The 15253-nt window shown below is 39.0% G+C and overlaps 1 protein-coding gene across 3 annotated transcripts in view; it reads left to right on the top strand.

Annotated features, from left to right (window-relative positions):
- NCKAP5 (NCK associated protein 5) overlaps positions 1 to 15253 on the top strand; it is an 881281-nt gene that overhangs the window by 553577 nt on the left and 312451 nt on the right. For all 3 annotated transcript variants that reach the window (XM_045826267.1, XM_045826268.1, XM_045826269.1), the window contains one exon: positions 7488 to 7569. In XM_045826267.1, the coding sequence (XP_045682223.1) occupies positions 7488 to 7569 (82 nt within the window). The remainder of the gene's footprint in view (positions 1 to 7487; positions 7570 to 15253) is intronic.

The following is a 15253-nucleotide window of genomic DNA, read 5'->3' as shown; positions in this document are numbered from 1 at the left end:
TAAACCAGGTGAAACTTGGGAGCGAGACAAAATGCACAACCCAGGGTCCCAGCACAGGAAATAAAGCTTCAAAACACCAATTGAAAACATCTGTGGGGGTTCAGATGCCAGGAGGAACTCCCAGCCTCACAGGAGAGTTCGTTGGATAGACCCACAGGGTCCTAGAACATACATAAACCCACGCACACAGGAATCAGCACCAGAAGGGCCCAATTTACTTGTGGGTAGTGGGGGAAGTGACTGAAATTCAACACAGAGCAGATCAAATGCCATTGTTCCCTCTCTGACCCCTGCCCTACATACAGCGTCACAACCCAGTGATGTGGGTTGCCCCGCCCTGGTGAACACCTAAGGCTCTGCTCCTTACTATGTAACAGGCATGTCAAGACAAAAAAAAATGGCCCAAACAAAAGAACAGATCAAAGCCCCAGAAAAAATACAACTAAGCAATGAAGAGGTAGCCAACTTATCAGATGCACAGTTCAAAACACTGGTACTCAGGATGCTCACAGAATTGGGTGAATTTGGTCACAAGTTAGATGAAAAAATGAAGGCTATGCTAAGTGAAATAAAGGAAAATACACATGGAATCAATAGTGATGGGAAGGAAACTAGGACTCTAATCAACAATGTGGACCAGAAGAAAGAAAGAAACATCCAATCAGAAAAGAATGAAAAAACAAGAAAAAAATTTTCAAAAAAAATTAGGAGAGGCTTAGGGACCTCCAGGATATCTTTAAATGTTCCAACATCCAAATTATAGGGATACCAGAAGGAGAAGAGGAAGAGCAACAAATGGAAAAGATATTTGAACAAATAATAAAGGAGAACTTCCCCAATCTGGCAAAGGAAATAGACTTCCATGAAGTCCAGGAAGCTCAGAGAGTCCCAAAGAAATTGGACCCAAGGAGGAACACACCAAGGCACATCAGAATTACATTACCCAAGATTAAAATGAAGAATAGAATCCTAGAAATAGCAAAAGACAATGAGGCAGTTACCTACAAAAGAGTTCCCATCAGACTGTCAGCTGATTTTTCAAAAGAGACCTTGCAGGCAAGAGAGGGCTGGAAAGAAATATTCCAAGTCATGAAAGGCTAGGACCTACATCCCAGGTTGCTCTATCCAGCAAAGGTTTCATTTAGAATGGAAGGGCAGATAAAGTGCTTCCCAGACAAGGTCAAGTTAAAGGGGTTCATCATCACCAAGCCCTTATTATATGAAATGTTAAAAGGACTTATTTAAGAAAAAGAAGATAAAAAAACATGTACAGTAAAATGACAACAAACACAATTATTAACAACCACACCTAAAACAAAAACAAAAACAAAAACAAACTAAGCAAACAACTAGAACAGGAACAGAATCACAGAAATGGAGATCACATGGAGAGTTGCCAACAGAGGAGTGGAAAGAAGAGAGGAGAGAATAAGTAGCATGGATAGTAGGTAGAAAATAGACAGGGGGAGGGTAAGAATAGTATGGGAAATGTAGAAGCTAAAGAACTTATAAGTATGACACTTGGACATGAACTAAAGGGGTGAATGTGGGTGGGAGAGAATGTGCAGGGTAGAGGGGAGTGAAGGGGGAAAATAGGACAACTGTAATAGCATAATCAATAAAATATATATATTTTTAAAATGCAGATAGTAGTACTCACTCTGTGGACTTGTAGGGATTAAATCAGGCAGTTCTTGCCGTATAGTGATTATAACAAAGTAATATATAAATACATATGTGTATATATATTTAAAATCTATGTGATTTTCCATTTTGTCACTCTGAATACTAGAGCTTTTCTCAAGTTTTTCCTAGGAATTTAAAGGCAATGAATGAAGAAATATTCAACTTCTGTTATAAAATATTAAATAAGAGAAGGCCTTGTAAACATGCTTTTGTTTTAAATTAAGGTTACCCAGATTCATACATTCTCCCCCTTTTAATATATGAAAGGCTAAGCTAGTCTAGATGACCCAAACCATAATACTTTCCCAGTGTGTGGGGGAAATACATCAATTTGCCAACATAAATGACATTAATGAACTTAGCCAAGGGATTGGAGTTGGAAAGAAGCCAAGCATGATATTTGATAAGAAATGAGAAGGCACTGCTTTTCTAGTGCTGGAAATAGCTAGAAAAAAAGATGGAGTGAAACTGGTACTTTAGATGGTGAATTATATGGAGGACAGATGGGTCCTTACAAATTTGCTTCTCATTTAAGATTCTAGCAAAACACCAAGCCTTTGTATGTATATATGTCTGCACATTAAATGAGTATGGCCATGTCCACTTGGTGGCCCACTATGCTTATGCATAAGGGAGGCCCTGGGTTTTATTTTTCCAGGCTGCCCTCAGCTTTTGTGTAGTTTAGAAGCTGACTGGAGAGCCAATGGTTCTACTTTGGGGTCTTCTGTGGCACAGAAAGGGCACCCTTACAGGAGTGTCTGGAAACAGACTGCCCTATCAGTGTGCGTGGTGGAAGTAGCACCCAAGATTCAGGGCACTGAAGCCAGCATCAGCCAGAGTGCTAGATGTTCCAGTAAGTTTTGACCAAGCAGAACTAAGACTGGGAACAGCCTCAAGACCTTCAGACATAGAACAATAAAGGCTAGCAACAAACCTTGGGAAAGGACTTCTGTCCAAATATAAAATGACACCATACCCAAGCTCCCCTACTCTACAAAGATACACCCAACCAGATCTGCACACAACTGATGAGAAGCAGTCTACTACTTTTCTACTGAGAGGTTTAACATTTTTATCCAAGAGATAAATATTTGGTCTATTTGAAAAAAAACTGGGTCAGTAATTTGTTATAAAATATTTAAAGTTGAACAAATTTTACAGTGAACACCATATGCCCAACAACTGGATTCTACTGCTCATATTTACTATACTTTCTTTACTACCTGTCTAAGCATCTAGGCATCTCTCTCACCATCTATAAATTTAATTTTTGATGTGCTTCAAAGTTGCGAGCATTAATATAGTTCCCAAATTGTATTCCCAAATTGTGTATATACTTAAGCATGTATATCATTAACTGAAGTTCTTTGAAAGAAAGAAGAAAGAAAGAAAGAAAGAAAAGAAAAGAAAAGAAAAGAAAAGAAAAGAAAAGAAGAAAGAAAACAGAAAGATCAATCTGGCAACATCAGGCCCTGAATGATTAGGTGGTTTTCTACCCTGAGAGGATTCTGGAAACCATTATCTTTTAACATTTTCTTCCAGAAAGATCTTCCTTTGATGACTAGGAGATCATCTCTGTGAGACACTGGATACTGTTTCAGTGACAAGTACCCCAGTGATCTGTACTTCAAAAGGGGGTGCATGCCAATGGTGGACCCCATAGAGAGAATTTTGGTGCAAAGGCTCACTAATCCTGCTCTTGAATGGTTTTGATTTTTTTAATTTAATGTTCAATTTTCCTAACTTCAAGTTAGTGTACTTTTTAAGCAAAAACTGTATTTGTTTGGGTTTTGTTTTGCTCAACCCAAATGAAATACTATAATAAGAATTTATTAATTAAATGATATATACCTTAACACATGGAATTTATTTTTAATAAAATAAAATAACTATATTTATACCTTATGTTGCCTAAAATATACTGCTTGCATATGAATTTGGTTTATTTTTTCTGACTTGTGTAGGTCTTAACTTTCTAAAAATAGCCTATTTAATATGTATTAGAAATTATATTTCACTAAGTATAATTTTGGCCTATAAATTTTTAGTTATAACAGCTACTTTTTCAGTGTTTATGGGAAGAAAAGACGTAGACTCAAGTTGGACAATAGGGAAAAAAAGAGCAGGAAGACATTATATAAGGTGAATATTCAATGATAAATGGCACTAATCAGCAACGTAAAAGAAACCAAAAAACTCCACTGTCCACGCATCACCTGGAGTAAGGAATTGACTGATTTTTAGTCACATTGGGGAAACAGATGATAGAGTTATTCTGTGTACACATTGGTAATGCAAACGATATACTGCAGCTATCAAAATAATGAAACGAAGGAAAATGTTATGGGGCAGTCAGATGACAATGGATATGGATGATGCTTCACAGTCTTTGGTTTTCTGCAAAATAAATAGAGAAGTTTGTCAAATGAGGATTTTGTTTTAAAAAGCTGTCATCAGGGAACAAAAAATGGCATAGTTTCATCAGGTTTGAAGTATTTTATCTGTGACCAGATTCATAGAGGTTATGAAAATATGAGACAACTTAATTTTCTACCAAGTGTTGGGATCAATCCGTGTAGCTCTGTTCCAAGCTGCAGCTTGGAAATGTAATTGGTTTTAATTATAATTAATTTAATTAATCACAGTAAAATAATGTGAGTATGGGCTGTTTGAAATTCTGTTTCAACAATTTTCTTTTCACCCCCACTTTTTTCTTTTTCTAAAATAAAAAAAAAGAAAAATTGGAGAAAGGTGAATAGAGTTTTTTTTTCTTTTTGATCCAGCAACTTGTGCATAGAACTTTTAATTATACAGAAGAGATAATTCAGCAAGATATGCGTGGTCACAGAACTATATTTTAACTGATTTTTTTAAAGGCAAGATTTTAATTTTAATGGAGTTCTAACTATGGGCCACTGTTATGCCAAATGTCTATAAATGAATGAAACAAAGATTGAAATAAGAAAGTACTCTTGCCTCTGTGCTAGTGTGGGAAGAAAGTAGACTAATATTTAGAAAACCAGAGGTTAGTCCCAGATGTGTGTACATGAGCTGAGTGAAATTGGGCAAGTCATCACCTTTTTGTTTATTTGTTTATGATAGGTGTACATACATCGAGGAAAATTCACTATCACTCAAGAAAAAGATTGTTTCTGCCTATATACAATGACACAGAGTATTAGAAATTGGCTCTGATCAGTCTTGAGTTCAGAATTTGTGACTTTATCACACCCATTTTCCCCAAAAACCTTAGTTTGTCTCTTCCACCAGATATTAAGCTCTCCTCAGGTCAGAAACAATATTGTTGCCTTGTTGGGCTCAGCATCCAATAACTGTTCATCAAGATAACTTCTAATTAGTAGTTAAAACTCTTCTTCATTTAAAATCATTTCCCTGCTTGTAAATAAGGCCTTGTGGAAAGTGACTACTATTGTTTTTACAGTCAGCAAAAATAGTTTAATTCTAACTCCTATTCAACTAAACTATAATCCTGTAAGTCATTTAACCTTTCTATTTTCTCAGCTTTCTCATCTACCACAGATATATTTTTAAAGAACATCATAATGATGAATAGATGAGAGAATTCTTTTTTAAAAAAAGATTTTATTTGTTTATTTTTAAAGAGAGGGGAAGGGAAGGAGAAGGAGACAAACATCGTTGTGTGGTTGCCGCTTGTGTGCCCCCTACTGGGTACCTGGCCTGCAGTCTAGGCAGGTGCCCTGACTGGGAATAGAACATGATCTTTTGGTTTGCAGGCTCGCACTCAATCTACTGAGCCATACCAGCCAGGGCTAGATGAGAGAATTCTTAGACAAGTTAAAAGTACAATTTAATTTTGAGTTACTATTATTAATAACATAAGATTTGTGAAAATATAAGAAACAGATTTTGCTTTCTTGGCTAGACACATGAAAAACTAGATTGTACAAATATGTGGTCACACAGCATTCTCTGAACACTCTTAAATGGAGTCCACCATGTTATTGAAATCCTGAATGGGTCTGTGCTATCTTCTTTGAAGGCAGAATATCCCCAATTATAGTCCTGGTTTGGAGTGGACTAGTTCAGCTGCAGTTTCCTCTCTCTGTTGCTAAGTAGTTGTATGATATATTAGAAAAGTTGGCATTTTGAACTGTACTACCTTTGTTATAATAATGGTCTTACCACTTCAGGGAATTCATGGGCCTCCCAGAACCCTTAATTTGTCATCTTAGAAGCCCTGAGCAAAAGAGAGAAGCTGAATCAGCTTGCTTTCTGCCTTAAACTAGTATCATGCTGAGTCACCAAAACACATGCTTCGGGATGGGACTGGAAGAGACAACCAACTCAGATTCTAGGCAAAAGAACACTGTGTTCAGTGCAGTAGTGCAAGTGTTCTGCTCTCAGAGTTCTGGTCCCTGAAACCTCATGGGTAAGGTTAAGGACAAGGTCATTCAAACAGTTTGCAAACACAGTTTGAGTACATATAGTCAATGCCTGACAAAGAGTCAGTACTTAATATTTTTTTAAATAAATTAACAAAATATTCATATTTAGTAATGGGTACCAAATACAGCTTCATAAATCATTAGGGAGACATGCAAGAAAATATGACATGGTTCTATACCAAATACCTTAATTTACTTCATAAGACAAGACAAGCATATATGAAATATCTGAGCATTTAAAGTGGGGAATTTTTAAGTGAGAGAATGAGTGATTTAAATGGGTCCCCCCTGGCTGGTGTGGCTCAGTGGACTGAGTGCTGGCCTGCGAACTAAATGGGTCCCCAACCTTTTGATGTCTCTGGGCCACACTGCAAGAAGAGTTGTCTTGGGCCCCACATTAAATACATTGTGATACATAATCACAGAAAAAAATTTCATAATGTTTTAAGTAAATTTACAATTTTGTGTTGGGCTGCATTCATAGCCATGCTGAGTGCAGGTTGGACACCCCTGATAAGGCTGTAAGAATTCAAAGACTGGGAGGACCACTGAAGAAGTTTTTTAGGAAGTAAAATCTGAGATGGATTTTGAAAGATGGATGGGATTTGAGAATATGAAAGGGTGTTGGCATTCTAAGCAGTGGTAATAGCATGATACAATTTCTGGAAATGGAAATAGGTGTGTCTGTTTCACTCTTTACTTTTGGGCAATGCAGGAATGGGGGTGGGCATTGGTGGTACATATTTAAAACAAAATAGGATTATAATATACATTATCTGTCATAATATGACTATCAAAATACTCACAAATGTGCACTAATGTGTATGTGTAAAAGTATGTATTGCTCAGAAGAGCAAACATTTTGAAGTATTTAAATTCTGTCAGTAGGGGAATGGTTTAAAAATTTATGGCACAGTCACATCATGAAATACCAGGAAGTTGTTGAAAAGAAAAAAGTAGACCTTTGAGTGCTGATGTAGACCACCATGGAATAGTATATTAATGGTGAAAATACATTTATGTAATATTTTTCAACTTTGAAAATTGAGTTTAAAAAATCAAAGTGGTACTTCAGGTTTATTAATGTGATAACATTGTATTAAATTAAAAGGGAGCAATTAAAAATTAAGAGGGTATTGGGAGATGTTTGCATAAGTACTGGTAACAGGCGGCCAGAGGTAGGGACCTGAATGGTAAAGAGAGAGAACCTAGGGACATTCTGAAGAATGATTTTAAAGATTCCCGATATAGAGCATGAACACAATAGAAGAGAAAGGAGATTTTTCAGGTTTAAGTTTAGGAAACAGACTCACATTAATAGCAAAAATTCTTTGAAGAATTTCTTTATTTTCTTTCTTTATTTTTGTTTTTCAGGATGGAAGAAACAGTACGAAATCTATTGCAGACTCAAGGAACTCCAGAGCAGAAAAAAGAAGAAACTGTTATGGTCTATCAGGTACACCATGTTTTTTACTGTTGTTTGGCCACTGATCAGCTTGTTTTTCTCATTATTCTCTAGCTCTGTCCTCCCTAACTCAGACATAAATAAACAAGTATAGGCCAGACCCCAGTGCTGGGAGCCATACAGTTACCTCTGTTTGAGAAATCATGTACACATTTATGTAACCCAATAATGTTTGTTGAACTCCTACTGTGAAACCGATGGTAGAGTTGGTTGTAGGAAAATGTAAAAAAATAAGTTTACAGTGTTCAGGGCTGTAAGAGAGGTAGCTACAGCATTCCCTGGGAACACAGGACAGAGAATGACTCATCCTTTCTGGGGAGTTAAGGACTACTTCCCAGAGGGATGACATTTAAAGTGGGCCTGAGGAATAGAGAACAAGAGGAAGGACATTGGAGGCAGAGGGGAAGCCTAGCTAAAGGATTAGCAGGATGCATTTGCAGAGTGGGCTCATGGAGAATAAGAAGCTCAAGATGACCAAATGATAGCCTGGTGAGAGAAGAAGTTTGACTGTGACACTGAAGGTGCACAGGAGAGCTGGACAAGGTCATGCTTGTGTGTGGGTCTCATGGGTGTGGCCTTGCACCTTGCCATGTGGAATCTAAAGAGGTCTAAGAAGGGTAAATTTCGATGAAGTGACAAATTGTCATCTTCCAATTGCCCTTATCCCATGGGTCTTTAACACTAGCAAAGGGGCCAGGCTTGAAAACAGGACATCTAATCTGAGTATAACCCAAGTTAACCAAACAGATGAGAAGGCTCTGGCAGGTGGGAAGAGAAGTACAGCAGAAAGAGCACTGGATCTCTTTATTGATAAACAGAGAACTTTTGTTGAAAATCACTTCACATCACAAATAGATACCCAACATCCATTGCACATCTATACGTAGAGAACTTAAAAAAAAAAGCTAAGGAAGGCAAGGAAATGGGCCAAAATTTGAGGTGTTTAGCTTTCTAGCTGGCTAGAAAGGAAGAGGGTTTGGGAGGCAAGTGTAGGAACCCAGATGGTAAAGGTAATTTGACACTAGCTTCCCTGAACTCATGGGTTCAGAGCTCTGCACTTTATTTGTTATGAGAAAAATTGGGAAGACTCTGATCACAGTATCATACAAAGTTAAGGAATCTAGGCCGAGTTAGCTTTAAGGAATCTATGTCCTAAGAAGTTGGCCTTTCAAACATATACAGGGCTACTTTGGGACAGTGGGACAGCTGTTCTCCATCTCCAATGAGTACAATGCAAGGGTGTAAATTAAGCTGCCTCAGAGGCGATTCAGGTTAGTGCCCTGAAGACAATTTTAAAGAATCACTAAAATCCATTTTTTTCTTGAGAAGGTAAGGTGGTTTTTACTCAGGGAATGCACTTGTGCTTTTCCTGATGTGTGTCACTAGAGATAGGATAAGGATCCTATCTAAGTCTTATCCTATCTTGAGGATCCTATCTTGAGGATCTTATCTTGAGGATCCTATCTTATCCTATCTGAAGGATCCTATCTTAAGTCCTGCTAGCCCTGAGTCTCCCCTAGGTCTTATATCGGTTTTGGTAGAAAATTGAGGTTTGAATAAATAAAGGGAGGGGAGGAAGCTTGATTCTACAGTAAATGGTTCCATGTGGTCCTATGACCCTGAAACATTGGTCGTGTGCTCCCCCTCACCAGTCACAGCAGGCCTGAGTCAGAACTGAAGAACTCGGCATCACTTGGTGCTTTTTCCAAACCCTCCTTGCTGCTCATCCAGGTGCTTTTTTTCTTTTGATCATTCTTTTCTAATTGCTCCATCACTTACTAGCCAAATCAGTGGTGTAGACATTTAACATCATTATCAGAATTTAACTTATGAAACTGGAAGCTACTTAGAAAAACAGATGCACTTTAAAAAATGTGTTTTAAAACTATTTCCTCTCTGTAACTTAGTCTATTAGATCTGGGAACTCAGTGCTTCCCTCTAGGGAGAAGGCAGTAAATCATTTGAATTAATACTACATGGGAGGGTTTTTTCAGTCATTGCGCTAATTGGCCTCAGCTCATTATGTAGACAGTGGGAGAAGGACATAGGTTCCATGACTCATAAGGTTATTTATACATTCAAGTTATTTAGTATATACCTGAGTATATACTGAAAGATACAGTAAATATCTGAGCTTGAAGTATATACTAGGTACAACCTTGTTCTCTGGGGACTCAAGAAATGAGAATGGAGAGAAGGGAAAGAGAAATCTTGCTGGGCGGCACTAAGGCCCAAGGGGTCCCTGTCATGTCACAAATTCTGGTATTCTGAATATGGCCAATAGCCACAAAATAGGTGTGCACAAGATGTACGTGGTGATACTGGTGGAGCATGTAGTTAATACCTTCCTGAAGTCAAATTTTGTGGTACAGATAAGAGCTGGGAGATTTATTGCTTCATAATGTGGGCTGTTACTAGCACACCTGACTCAGATTTTCCAGCAGCAAGTTTTACTCTAAAAGCAACCAGAGGCCCCTGCAACACTTCAGCCCACGGGAAAGATGGAGTTGCTTTCATTTTCCACTGTGGCAGTGTCTGCTCTGAGGCTGTCATTTTTGAGCTAATACAATACCAGCAGAGTGATAGCTTTCTGTGTCCCAGGCCTGTGCTAATTGCTTTGCATGCATTAAGGATAGTCCTATTTTGTTAAGGGATGTGTTCCTAAAAACCTCTCATAACTTATACTGGTATAATGTATAACTTGTGTAATTCAAAATGGGCCCTCTCAAAGGACGATGTGTGTTTCTGTTCAGCAGCTGAAGCGGACCCACCATGGGGCAGTCAGTTTATCAGCTTGGTTGTTCTGTAGTTTTATAGTTTTGAGAATTTATATGATTTCAAGGTTTTTTCATGAAATGACATTAGTAACATTTTTACGTGACAATTTCAAATTTACCTAGTTCAGAGTCCCGTTGAATGCAACCAGATGGCAGTCCCACAATGCCTTTAAAAAGGAGGTACTGTCCCTATCTCACACCTGTGGATGTGGGCTCAGAGAGCTGCATACCTGCCCAAGGACACATGGCCTGGAAGGAACCTAGGAGGGATTCCAGTCTTTGTCTGTCTGACTCTATGGACTCAGCTCTTTATGCTGAACAATTCTGGTGAGGCTAAATGGTGGGGCCCACTGATTGTTACCTAAGTTGGGCCCTAAACATAAGCCTTTCCACTTTCGATCTAAAATTCTCTACATTCATTGATTCATTTATTTGCTTATTTACTCATTCAAATGACATTTATTTATTTATTTGTTTGTTTATTTATTTTTACACTAAATGTAGTGGTTTCATATTGGTGCTGCAGCAAACTTAGTGACTTAAAACCACACCAAGTTACTCTCTCGTAATAATTCTGGATGTCAAAAGTCTAAAATCATGGTGCTGGCATTCTTTCTGTAGGCTTCGGGGCAGAATCATTTCCTTGCCTCTTCCAGATTCTAGAATTCTTTGGCTGTTGTTGCTTTCTCCTGGGAAGCTCAATCTATAGGATGCTAGACAGTGGGTGGGGGTGGGGGGAGGCAAGTAATCAAATATATGCAACAATGTGACAGGAGTCCAAGTAGCAGCTTGCACAGTGTTCTGGGAGCATAAAGGACGATGCCACCAAACCTACTGCACTGTTCTCCCTGGAGACTCTGCCTTCTGCTTCACACTTATTTTTTTAATGATCCATTCATACCTAGCACTGAGAACAATCTCATTTCATTAGGGGGAAATAAAAGACTTCAAAAGATTGTCTATAGAGGAGCCTGAATAAGCTGTAGAAACAGCTTCAGTTTCCCTTTTGCTTCTTTTTTATTTCTCCAGTTTATTCTCTCTAGGTGTTTGGGGATTTCTTATGTGCTGTATTACATATTCTTATCACCCAGATCACCATTTTGTTTAGTCAAGTAAGTTAGGAAACAATAGGAAAAGAATTCATAATTATACATGAAATGGGGCAATTAAACACAAATGAATTGGAGCAGTTGGTGGGAGAGGAGCATCATTCCTTCAGCTTCATCTATGACAATATTTAAACACAGCAGCCTAAGGTACCAGTGATATTAACACTAATGGTGGGTTACCCCTTCCAGTCCTTTTGTGTCTGCAGCTACCCTCTGTGCTTCTTTGTTGTAGCTGGTACACTTCCTCTAATCTCTGCTCTTCTCTTGGGGACAGATAGGAAGTGAACCTATGTTAGCAAATCCATTTGGAAAGAAAAAAGTGTGGGGCGGGGGGCGGCAAATGGAAACACTAACAAGGGGAAAAAAAGACTTGCATGTGGCCCCAGCTTCTGCCACTAACAAGACTTTGAACTTCAGACAGTCAATGAAACTCCCTGGGTTCCTTAGTTTTCATATTTGTGAAAGATGAGGTTTGGACTAGATTAGGGATCACAAACACAAATACCTTAGTTGCCAAATAAAAGTGGTCCAGGTGTGAGAAAAATAAAGTGTCCTATGAGGTTTGAATTCTATTTTTCCACTTTTGATAAAAAAAGCAGGTACAAAGAGTGTTGGGAACCACCCTGCCTGGTTTCAGGAGCTGTAACCCCCCATGGCTAAGGCTAAGTGAGAGATCTCCAGACCAGAAGCCACTAAGGAGACAAGCTTATCTCCCTGGCAGGAGTGCTGCCTGCTCCTTGCCTGGCCCCCATTGCTTGGTCAGTTAGCCAATGATGGGTAACATTCCTCAGAGGAGGATGGATCTAAGCCAGTCACGATCACGTGAGAAGGCCCTCAGGGAAAGACTCAGGGAGCTGTGGAAAAGAGGGGGTGATCGACCCCTGCCCCTCGGCATTGTCAAAGCCTGAGTCCTCATTCTGCCTGCAAGACATCCAAATCTCCTGGTTGCCTTTGTCTCCTCTGCCAAACTCAAGCCTGTGACAATAACAAGGGGTGGTACAATCCACACTGAGGACTGTGGGCTTCCCCGGATGATCAGACCTGAAAAAGGAATATGTAGGATCCTGTGAAACCTGCTTGCTGAGGATGCTCTTAATTAGATTATGAAGGCCTGGGCAGTAAATGAATTTAGCTCCTCAAGTTCTGTAGTTTTTTAGGGGATAAGACCCCAACTCAGTGGGAGCCCTTTTTAGTTCTTTGAACATTATCTATCATTTGATCCTTACTGCCTGACAGTGATTAATGAACTTTACCTGTATTTCTGTGCAAATTGAAACCTAATAAAAGAACTCTGTGAAGGGAAGGATTGGGGAGCTCTCCTTTGAGAGAGTGGCCAGGCCGCTCCAAGGTGCTCTCCCCTTGAGAGGGTAGCCATGCCAGCAGCCCTGTTCCTCCACAGGACTCGGTAGTCCGTGTGAATTTATCTCATGTCTCATCCACGACGCTGCAGACACTGCGGGCTGATGTCTGCATCAAAAGAGAGGTTTTTAAATTTGTTTTTGTTTTTAATAAAAATACAAAACTCTTTCTTATACAATAGCAACCCATACCTGATTTAATGCCAATGGAGAGTAGGAAGTAGTAGAGACTGTGGCAAACTAGAGAGCCACTGTCAGGTCTGAAGGCAGCTGCCACAGCCCAGCTGCAGCAGAGTCAGATGACCCAAAAATGTGTGCAAATAGCCACATGGGTTCAGAAGATGAAGTTCCAAGTTTATGGTCAGTTTCTTAGACTATAAATAAGGCTAATTTTTTGTGTGTGTATACATGGACTAAATAACACAAGTGTTAGACTAAGGGCAACCCTCAGAAGAGAGAGATGATTTCCAAGGTTTCCTCTTGCCCTTAGAACTCTGGAATTGCAATGTTTCTTTGCAATCCTATGGGGCCTTGTCACACGAAGTGTGAAATGAGTACATGTGCTGGTAGCACTGTGCCTACCACTAGCCAACCCTTACCTACCTGTGCTGAGCACCTGCCATGTGCCATTCACATTCTAATCATTTTATAGATGTGGGCTCATTGTCCACAAGAACCCTTTTCACAAGAACCCTTTGCAATAGGTACTACTATTTTCCTCATTTTACAGAAGAGGAAACAGACACAGGGAGGTAAAATTGCTTGCCCGAAGTTATACATTTTCAATGTTAGGTTGTTTGAACTCCTTTGCACCCTTTTAGCTGGCTAAATAAGTTTCCATAAAAACTGAGTGCAGAAACTGTCAAAAAGCTGCAGTGAGTCACTGTCCCAGGATAGAACAGAGAGAAGTAGGTAACACTCGGCAGTGTTGCAGTGGTATCCACATTTGCCTGTCTCCACCTTGTCCCCCCTTCATGTAGAGTCCTGCCTGAGCTGTGTGTCCTTTGGGCCCAGCTCCATTATTTTTAATGATGGTCTGTGCTCAGCCATTGATGCCTTAGCCTGTGTTTAAAGCAATATCATATGTTACCCATGCTATTTCTATCTGGAGTGATCTAATGGAAAATCAAAATGACCTTTTCCTTAAATAATTCCCTAAGAGTATTCTCAGATGTAATTAGGTAGCTGATGCTTAGAGAAAGGGAACCTTTCTAGTTACCTTAAAATTTGTCAATCATCCGATATATCCAGTAACTTTTATGTACTTGGAATGGTGTGACATAGCCTAAGGCCTTCATCACTGAAGTCAAGCCCTGCCTGGCAGAGGTATTACTTACTTCACAAATGATATTATCAGGGGTAGGAAATGTTTGACTTAAACTTCACCACGTTCTTCCTCAGTTATAACAAATATACTGTAAACAAATTCAAAATTTTAAGTGCACCAGAAAGAAAAGTTAAGGTTGAGCAATTATATTAAGTAATCCTTTACAAAAGACACCTAATAAAGCTATTTAAATAGCAATAGTCCTAGTACATTTAAAGTGTGAATTTCCCAAACTTCTAACATAGTAGCATCTTTTCATGAACATGTTCTGTTTCTGTGTTTGCAGTGTCCAGGAGCTGCAAGGTTCCTGCCCATTTCCTGGTAGGGTATTAGAGCCACCTGAGGGAACCTTGGCAGATGCAGCAGTCTGGGGACCTCCTTAAAGTTTCTGACTTAGAATGATCTGTTTTGTGTTGTCATTTCCGAGTTTAACAAGTCATCCTCATTCCTGAGGTGCCTATATTAGCAACTAGTGAGGTACTTCAGTACCCATTCATTCACCATCAATGTTCCCTCATTTTGTAAAGGAGAAAGTGGCATTCAAGTTCACGGACCAATTCTCAGTCTGGGGCAGAATTGAATATGCATCCATATTGCGCCTGTCCTGACGTCTTTTACACACAATACTGGTTTCAGGAAGTGCTCTGGCAGTTAATTAGCCAAGAGAACTGAATTCTTTCAAAGTCTTTGGAGAACTTGACTATAATTTATACAAGTTATTCAGAAAAGTGCTTCATTTTTCTTTCTTTCTTTTTTAACCTAAACAAGATCAAGTAAATAATTGCAAATACATGGATCAGCAGTCAGTAAATTCAATGAGTGCACACCAGCTGGAAAGAATAATCTAGAAGTCTGTTGAGAGAGTAGCTAAGTCTTTGCACAGGTATTTATAAAATTATAATACACAATGGGATATGGAAGATTTTACTAAGTGCTGATATTTATGTATGTGGCCTGTAATCTCAGGAAGTCTCAAGTGCCTTTGATTCTGCTTTAAGATATTTGGCTTTTTCTTTGAATTGCTGTGAACTTTGAATAGCTGCTTAGGTTGGTAATTGTCATAAAGCAAGTATTTTTATTGTGTGTTAAGTTTTAAAGGGCTGA

Source organism: Phyllostomus hastatus, unplaced genomic scaffold, assembly GCF_019186645.2.
Source record: "Phyllostomus hastatus isolate PE091 unplaced genomic scaffold, TTU_PhHast_1.1 phas_scaffold_60, whole genome shotgun sequence".
Classification (NCBI taxonomy): Eukaryota; Metazoa; Chordata; class Mammalia; order Chiroptera; family Phyllostomidae; genus Phyllostomus; species Phyllostomus hastatus.
This window is presented reverse-complemented; position numbering and strand designations above follow the sequence as displayed.